Source organism: Leptosomus discolor, chromosome 7 (genome assembly GCF_034619465.1).
Source record: "Leptosomus discolor isolate bLepDis1 chromosome 7, bLepDis1.hap2, whole genome shotgun sequence".
In the NCBI taxonomy this organism is placed as follows: Eukaryota; Metazoa; Chordata; class Aves; order Leptosomiformes; family Leptosomidae; genus Leptosomus; species Leptosomus discolor.
In genome coordinates, this window is record NC_141397.1 from 36473387 (window position 1) to 36482546 (window position 9160).

The window sequence follows — 9160 nt, forward strand, 5'->3', positions numbered from 1 at the left end:
TGAAACAGGCAGTGGCATCTAGGTTAAGGTCCCTGTAATAGGATAGTGCCTGCACATTGGCTGTGGTTTTTCAGTTAGAAGTTTGTACTCGGAACACAGCTGGGCTCTATATGATGAACGTCTCTTTCCCTGGGACATTTCATAGCCTTGGCATCTGGTGTTGCTTTGCAGAACCACAGCATCTGCATCTTTGAAATGAAGATCTTTAGCTTCATTCTCTTCTTAAAGATGATACTGTGCGTGTACCTCGTTTCGAGTGTTGGGGATGAGGGAGGGGAAGATGGGATACATGGTATGTCAGAATCTGGAAAATGAGCTGTTCCCTTTGCTGTGTGACCAGGAGTATTGCTTAATACTGTCTGGTTCAGTAACTGAATGCAGCCATCTAATATGTCCTCTTGATAGTCAGCTTCCAGCTGTAACATCTGGATTTTTTTGGCGTTTTATTGGTTGATGGGGTTTTTTTTGTTTTTTTTGTTTGTTTTGGTTTTTCTTTTCTGTTTTTCACATGAATACAGTGCTGATACAAGAGCTTGGCTTAGTCAATTCCTGTCACAGCAGGCCACTTACCCTGTTGTGGTCAGGACTTTCATCACCTGCTTAAGGCTAATGGAGGCAAATCTTTCTACTCTCTTTTTCCCAGGTGGTGAAAGCATGTAATGAAGGTGTCAGGAAGATGAGCCGAACAGAGCAGATGATCAGCATCCAGAAGAAACTGGAATTCAAGATCAAGGTATAAATATAGGCTGGTAGCCCTTTGCACACAGCAAACTGACAACATCCAGGTGTCATGTGCACATACGTGGCAACAGTAACCTAGTTGCACTCCTTTTAGTGAGTGTTCAGTGGTGGCCTGCCCACGCTGTCCCTCTCCAAAGCCTTTGAAGGGGATGCTGATGCTGTAGCACTGCATCCATGCGTGTGGTCTCCTTGCACATGTGCTGCAGAGGCCAGGGCAGCACTGAGGCCATCGTGTTGTGCATGTACACAGATATGACACGCTGGCATCAAACTGGCTGTGTGCAGTGAGTGGCTCCTGCTCCAGCACTCAGTTCTGGCTCTTCCCTCTCACTTCTCTTCAAAATGCAGATCAGCTTTCAGCTGTTGTTTTACATTACAAATCATGTTAAAGGAAGATGAAAGCTACAAAGCAAAACACTTTAAAGCTGGAAAATACCAAAATGAACACTGTCCCACAATTTTAATTCATCCCTGCATTTATGCATGATGTACAGTCTGTAATTACCTGCTGAGGATCTATTTTGGCTCCACCCAGGGAATGACTGAGTCAATATTTAGGGGTGTCTGACCAGATCTCATTTAATATATGCCAGGAAGCTCCAGTACTAAGTATAAAGTTACCCATTCTTTTCTTGAGTGCTATGGAGATGCTTCTCAGATCTGTCTGCTTCACAGATTTTAAGGAGCAGATTTAGCTTTCCAGCAACGTTTTTGTGTACCTGAACAACCAAAGCAAAAAATTTGAGACCATTTGTTTGGAAAGCCACACTGGGCACCCAAGAATTTGTTTCTTCCAGGGCACTTTACCAGTGTGTCAGGGCCAGGCCACAGGACAGCACTAGATTGGGGTAGCTACAAGGCTGCCTTCATACCTTGTAAAGCTGAGCCTGTAATGACAGGCAGGAGCTGGTTCATCCCTGGAGCAGGTCTGCTCTGGGCACTGCTGCAGGCAGGGCTTCTCTGGTGAAAAGAGTGCAAGGCTGTGGAAAGAAAGACTGTGCCATCGTGCACATGAACACAGGGAGGGAGTGAAGGTAGAAGGAGTAGCGGTTATGCAGATGTTTTCCAGTATTTCAGTCGTTTGACTGGAAGGGTAGTGTTCTTCTAATATAAGATGTGCTTTGTTCTGGGCTTCTTGTTTCTAAGACAACATGTTGTAAAACTCTAGCAGAAATGCTGTTGTGGCTGCATGCACATCATCTCCTCCTGGCTGGGACAGACCCGACCAGTGAGAACCCATTTAACCTGGGGCTTTTTGTAGCCAAATGCCAAATACACATTTTGAAAGTCAGTCTCCCTGGCCAGAAAGGCTCAGCCCACATGATGAGACATGGGATCTCCCAGAGGCAGAACACACTGTGTAGGGCACAGCCCAGTGTTTAAGTCCAGCACTTGGCACTCCAGCATCGCTGTCCTTGAGCGTTTGTTCATTCTTGGGCCCCTGCTGCGTCACTGTCTGAGCTCTGTTACACTCTGTGCTGGGCTGCAGCGTGGATGGCAGAGCACACTGGCCTCTCTGCCCAGCTCTGCTCCATCCTCTACAGTGGAAGTTGTGGTCATGGGAGCTCACTGCCCTTCCTTCTGCATTACCTGCTGCTTTCAGCATCTTGACCACATAAGCCCAGGGGTTTTTGCTGCTCTCCTGATCTTTGTCATGTTTTCCTCACTTCTAGTCTGTGCCCATCATCTCTCACTCCCGCTGGCTGCTGAAGCAGGGGGAATTGCAGCAAATGAATGGTCCAAAGACATCACGAACGCTTCGCACCAAGAAACTCTTCAGAGAAATCTACTTGTTCCTTTTCAATGATCTGCTGGTAATTTGCCGGCAAATTCCTGGGTGAGTGCAAAATTCAGGTAGTACACGAGCCACTTCGTTAATCCTATTTGCCCCTGGGTTTCTGGGTTTATCCAAGCTGTGATGCTGTGCCCCCATCTTGTCCCCCAGGCACAGGGAGGGCATCCTGGCCTGACCTGTACATGCCTCTCTAGCAGTCACCTTGTCTTTGAGCACAGTTGACTTTTCATGGGTGGCACAGTTCTCTCCAGCTGAAAATTTACAGCAAACAGGACTCAAACAGATTCCAGGCCAGGTCTCCCAGCAGGGTAAGTAAGCACATATCCACCAGTTTCTGCAGAGTTGCAATGAGTTACATCAACTGGTGGGCTGACGGAGGAGGCCTGTCTTCCTGTCAAGAAGTGATTTTTTGACTCATCGCTGCCTGAAGAACAGCTCAGCTTTAGTCAGTCAAACTTCCAAGAAAGCAGGCTAGAAAATCTGAGTAGCAGGAAGGGGTATATATTTAGGCCTGAGGCTAGTGGTTATATTTGACATGGTGTAACCTGCCTCAGGAAGAGGAGAATGGCATCATGCTTAGGACTAGGTCTGGTGCAACTAGAAAGTAGTGAAATACAGCAGCACAAACAGATGGGTCCCGGAGAACAGTGTGTTCTTTGTAGCATTAACTAGACTCACTGGTAGGGAGCATCTTGCCAGTTCAGTGTTTCTCATAAACATGTCGCCATAGTGTCTGTATGCCTGGAAATATTTTGCTTCTGCAGCAGCTTGTATCCAGAAAACACAGAGGCATTTTACAAATAGGAATGAATTAAGCCTCACAGTCCCCTTTGAGGGAGCACCGTCTGTGTTTTGTACGTGAGGAGCTCAGACAGAGCAAGCAACTTGTTCTAGGCCATGTAGGATGTCTAAAGCAGAGCAAGGAGAGGGTTTCTTTGCAGTGGGTTTTCATAACCACCCACTCATCCCTTCCCACAGCAGGACATCCTTTTTCCTCCTGCCATGCAGCAGTTCCTGGTTTGTGTCCTCAGTACAGTTCTGGGTGGCTGAAGCCAATGTCTCCTGGGATAACTGCAGTTTTTCCTCATCTCCTCTCTAACCTCACCCAGGGACAAGTACCAAGTGTTTGACTCTGCTCCCCGGGGGCTTCTTCGGGTGGAGGAGTTAGAAGACCAGGGGCAGAGTCTGGCGAACGTCTTCATCTTGAGGCTGCTGGAGAATGCAGATGACCGGGAGGCCAGCTACATGCTGAAGGCATCATCCCAGTGAGTACAACAGTCATCCCAGTGAGTACAACCCTGCCGGCGCTCAGCAGTGCGCTCTCCTTGCACCCATGTAAAGGCAGCACACTGCCTGCAGGGGGGCAGCTCTCTGGGCTGACTGGGGTCAGGCAGGCAGAGGTCCCACTGCGGCAGCTGGGCTGGCTCTTGGTCTCTCCTGCTGAAAGGCACCAATGACCTAGGTGGTTTCTCTCCTGTGTGGTGTAGCATCCAGGGTGGAAGATGGACGGGCACTTTGCATTCTGGGACAGAGAGGTCAGAGATCAGACCCAGCACAGGACCCCAACTGATTCTCATTCTGCAGCATATTCAGAAAGTAAAAGCAAGTAGGATGTGCACTGTGCACATGCCAGCGGCTCAGCTGGCTCACTCCCAAAGGTCAAGGCCGTGCCTAACCAGCCCTGTGAAGCAAAGTGGCTCCTGCTTGTAGGCAAAGGTGGAGAAGGGGCCTTTTCTTCAGTGCATTCCATAGCCAATGCCGATCTTGCACAGCCCTTCTGCTGCTCGGGGCCTCCTTGTCGCCCTGGATACAGGTTTTTTTGGCTCACTGGTTTTTCACTTCAGGCTCCAATGAGCTCAGACTGGGCAAATGATTCAGTTGTGCTAACACAGACCCGATTGTTTGGAGCTCAGGGCACATCTTTCCCATTGACCCAAGCCCATTGACCCAAGCCCTACATTACAGGCCCACATTTTCTAGGCACAGCATCTGTGCTATTATAGCAGTCCATGTACCACCAGCTAAACAGCTACTAGAGATGATGTGCACCCCCAGCTTGATGTTACCTGGCTGTCAGCAGGTCAGTGACATCAACACCCGTATCTCCTAACAAACACCAGCCCCCGCTGGGACCACATCCTGCTGCAGTCCCAGGGGCTGCACCCTGACTCCTCCCCCCTCCAGCGCAGTGCAGCACCAGCATCGGGAAGATAAGCCCCCAGCACAGCGAGCAACTGCGCCTTCTCCCCAGACACGCGACTGCAGCTTTGCTGTACTGAAAATAGAGATGTCAGTCATGTTATGCAGGGCAAACGCACATTTGACGTCTGTGAGACTTAGCTGTGCAGAGAACGATAAACCAGGCCAGAGTTTCCTCAGCTCAGGGGAGGCAGTTGTAGTTCTGGGCTTCTGCATCCTGTCCCATCTTCTAGATGGCCACAGTGAGCACGTGATCCAGCACATGGCTTGCCAACAGGTGTTGTGCACTGAAATGTGGTGTAGCAGCTGCTGAAGGCTGCTGTTCCAGAGCTGCAGGGATGATCAGGGCATACCAGGCACAAACTGGAAAACTCAAGAATTAGAAGAGATAAGTGGGTGCCAAAACCAGAGAGTGCTGCATCTGTTCCACAGCTCTTGCAGCATTGCCCAGCTCTGAACCCGTAACGGCAATGATGACCTGCTTGGTGGCTCTGCCAGGAGCAGGCAGTACACTTGGACATGGGTGGTCGCTGGGGCAGGACTGGAGTGCAGGTGGGCCCCTCACAGGCTGAGAGTAGCTGGGAGCTGTGGACAGGATCCAAAGAGTCCTGGAAGGAGCTGCACGCAAGGCCAACCTGCAGATACGGCCACAAGCACAGCAAGACCCTTGGTTTGATCTCTGTGTGCCAGCCCCTCAGTGCACAGGGCCTTCCTCCTGTATGTCTTTGTGGTGTGAGGGGCTGCACTCAACCTGCAGCTGCAGGTGTTTTCATTGGTCCTTGCCATGACGCTGCAGCTCTGAAGCACAAGGTATTCCTAGCCCTCCAGATCAGCCTGCCAGCACTCGTTCTTCACGTCCTCCTTTCAGGTCTTTCTCCTCCCAGAAGACACTGGTAGCTTTAGATGTGTCAAGTTCAGGCTTTCAAACTACCATCTGAGAAAGTAGAAAGTTCTGGCTCCCTCAGGGCTGGGAGTACAGCTGGTCCTCCAGGCAGGAGGTGGAGCCTGTGAAGATGAACTGCCCTGTTTCCAAGCGGGGCTGAGGGAAGCCTTGCGGGAGCCTCAGGTCTGGGGCTTCTCCAGCACCTGTGAAATCACCCTCCTGCTGCAGGCCCAGGTTTTGCATAACAGCGCACTGGATCTGGCAATGTGTTCACACAGGTCTTTCATCCGCTGCCAAGTAAGTGATACCCTTGGTATGCCGCAGCATCATCTGCAAGTGAATTAATCAGCTCTGCCCTTTAAATGTTCCCGCAGCCACGCAAACAAATGGTTCCTCTACCTCCTTTTCTCCAGGAAAAACTGCTTCTATCAACTCAGCTCAGCCAGGAGCTGCCTTTACTGGTTAGAGCTCAGAGGATGCCAAGCCCCCACACCCTGCTGTTGGCTCTCTGAAGCTGTGCTGCTCCCCAAAGGGGGATCCTGGTGCTTCTAGAGACAACCTGGTGGCTGTGCAGCAAGCCAGGCCTGTGTGACATCCTAGCCAGTGTGTGTAACAGGAGGGCTGAGTATCACCAATGAGTCCAGGACCCTGGGGGTGGCAGGCAGGAAAGGGCAGTGAAAGGAAGGAATTAGGAGCCCAGGGCTGGCTGGGCAGGAGAGCTCTACGAGAGAAGGTGTCTCTGTCTTGTGCTCACAGGCTTGGTTTGTCTCCCCTATCCAGGAGCGAAATGAAGCGCTGGATGATTTCGCTGGCCCCAAACCGGAGAACCAAATTTGTTTCATTTACATCCAGACTTGTTGGTAAGAGACACAGTATGGGAGCCAGGAGGTCTTCACCCCTACCCCAGGGCACCTTATTCTGCCCTGATCTCAGTCCAGCCCATAGGCTGGGGCCTCTGCCAAAGCTGAGCCCTCTCCTTAGGCCCCCCCTTGTGTTTCCATCATCAATACCCACTTGTCTCTGGGCCTGGCCCTGACCTTGCTCCCCTCCAACCTATGCTGGGCTGTACCAGCACTCTGCCTCCCACCCAGGCTCTCATGGGTGGCACTGTGGTGGTGACATGCACCCAGCTCCCTTCCTCACAGAGATGTTCCCCCGGTCCCTGTGGCTGGGGCACCCCTTGGCCTCCACATTTGCAGAGCTTGCGGTGCTAACAGCCCCCCAAGCTGTGCTGTCCTGCAGCAGGTTCCATCCCAGTCCATCCCTCACTCTCACCCTGTTCCCTGGCAGACTGCCCACAGATCCAGTGTGTCCACCCATACGTGGCCCAGCAGCCAGATGAGCTGTCCTTGGAACTGGCTGACATCCTCAACATCCTGGACAAGACAGATGATGGTATGGGGATGGGATGGGGTGGGGCTGGGCTGGGCATCCCTGTGGAAAGGTGGGCTTTGCTCTAGACAGGCGGCTGCTGAGCAGACAGGAGGGCTCCTCTGGCCAGGGAGAGACCCCGGCATCAGCAGGAGCTCACAGAAGGAGGAGGGAGTTACTGCCTCCTCCTAACACTCAGCAAATCCAGGCTGCCCTGAACTGTGGCAATGCTGACACATTGTCTGTGGACTATGGCAGGGCTGGCACAGCCTCCCGAGATACAACACAGAGCTGTTCTTACTTTGGTGAGGCTTTGCAGCCACCTGGTCCTGGTCTCTGGGGCACACTCGTAGCCAGTGGATTGGGTCACATTAGGTCTCTGCTGGGGACCATGCCGGTGGCAGGGGAGGACACTCAGTGGCACCAGTGCCTGCTTTCTGCTGGTATCCCATGCGCCAGTTGTCCAAACGCGGTGCTGCTCAGGCAAGCAGGCCTCCTTGGCAAACTGGGTCCGCTCCAGCACAGGCCTCTGAGCAGCTGCCAGAAAGCACTGCCAGCTCCCTAGGCTCTTCCCAGTACAGCTGTCCCAGCAGAGGAGCAATGGCCAGTCCTTACCCATTTATGCCTGTCTCTGTCTCTGCTCAGGCTGGATATTTGGGGAGCGTCTTCACGACCAGGAGAGGGGCTGGTTCCCCAGTTCTATGGGGGAGGAGATCCTGAACCCCAAAATCCGAGCCCAGAACTTGAAGGAGTGTTTCCGGGTGCACAAGTCAGATGACAGTCAGCGGAGGAAACTGGGCAGCAGAAACCGCCAATGACCACCAGCGTCGCCAAGCATCTGGAGTGCCTCTGAGAGAGGGGCAGAGGACAGAGGCTGCCAGCTGGTAGGACGTGTGGGTGGTGCTGTGGGCTATGGACCTGGTGTGCTGGAGCAGGCACACGCACCCCTGAACAAACAGACTGTAGCTCCTGGGCTCCCTGCCATGCTTCCTGTGGCTCTGATCCTTTCTTGGAGATCAGTACTTCAAACTGTCTAAAATAACCCTTTTCCAGGTGTTCTGTAAAGCCCCAAAGAGCACGAGCCAAATGGACACAGCCTGAAGGTGGTCAGGTGCCGGCCCGCTGACTCCTGTTCCCTGCACACATGCTAGCTGGGGCTGGCTGAGGCTTCTTGGGAAAGGCATGTGGCCACAAATGTAATGAAGCAATTAACATCACCCAGTTTGAGCCCTTACAGCTCATCACTACCTTCTGAGTTTGGGGCCCTCCTAAAGCGGCATCTCATAGAAGTAGAAACTGAAGCAGAGGAGCTGTCTCACTGCCTCTCACGCAGCCCATTGGCACCAGGCTGGGACGAGCCCCAGCAACTCCACCTCCCGAGTCCTGCTGTGAAACGGCTGGGCCCATTCCCATGGGCAGACCCTCAATCTGCTTCCAGTCAAACGCTCCAAAATGCTCCATACCCAGCCCCACTCCGCCAGCAGCCCAACCTCGCCAGCCCTGACCCACATCTCTGCCCGCCTGGTGCCCTCGAAGCACATCTGGCTGTGCCCCATGGCTCACCCCCGTTCACAGCCAGCATCCCTCCTCAGAGCCACTGCAGAAGCCTGGCACCGCAGCCTCTCCTGGTTGACCTGGCGCTCAGTCTCTGCTGCTCACTGCTGCCGAGGCACAGAGCAGGGTGGCTGTGCCAGCGCTTCCCCGCACACCACCATGTACCACAGGAGCACCAGCAGACCTGGGCTGTCATGCAGCAGGCGAGTGACCTTGCCCCAGGAGCTGTTGTCCCGCGTGCCGTGGGAGGTCCAGCAATTGCTGCCTGCATGCTTGTAACCCACACCACCCAGCTGCGTGCACAAGCTCCCTGTACAGGCTCACCTCCATGTATATATGCAAACCCTCTGTCGCCAGCAGTCGGATCATTGCTCCTTCCAGCTGTGGCACTGAGCATCGCATGAAGCCCAGGGCACAGCACAGCACTGAGACCAGCCAGGGGATGGACCCACGGGAGCTGCCTGTTGTTCAACAGCCTCGTTGCGAACAGTCCTACACGTGGCCACAGCCAAGATCCTCTTGGCTACAGGCTGGTCCCATGCTGTAGCCAGCGTGCATCAGGGAAATCAGTGATTTGGCATCTTTCTGTAACACTGTAAAGGAGAGTCTTCCAGGTG

General features: G+C 53.0%; 1 protein-coding gene across 1 annotated transcript in view; it reads left to right on the plus strand.

The window, feature by feature from the left end:
• Nucleotides 1–7807, plus strand: part of NGEF (neuronal guanine nucleotide exchange factor) — a 38916-nt gene extending 31109 nt beyond the window's left edge. Inside the window, exons 10-15 of the mRNA XM_086468326.1 lie at nucleotides 644–733; nucleotides 2415–2578; nucleotides 3646–3801; nucleotides 6399–6478; nucleotides 6909–7013; nucleotides 7635–7807. Of these exons, the coding sequence (XP_086324452.1) occupies nucleotides 644–733; nucleotides 2415–2578; nucleotides 3646–3801; nucleotides 6399–6478; nucleotides 6909–7013; nucleotides 7635–7807 (768 nt within the window). The remainder of the gene's footprint in view (nucleotides 1–643; nucleotides 734–2414; nucleotides 2579–3645; nucleotides 3802–6398; nucleotides 6479–6908; nucleotides 7014–7634) is intronic.
• Nucleotides 7808–9160: the final 1353 nt, after the last annotated feature.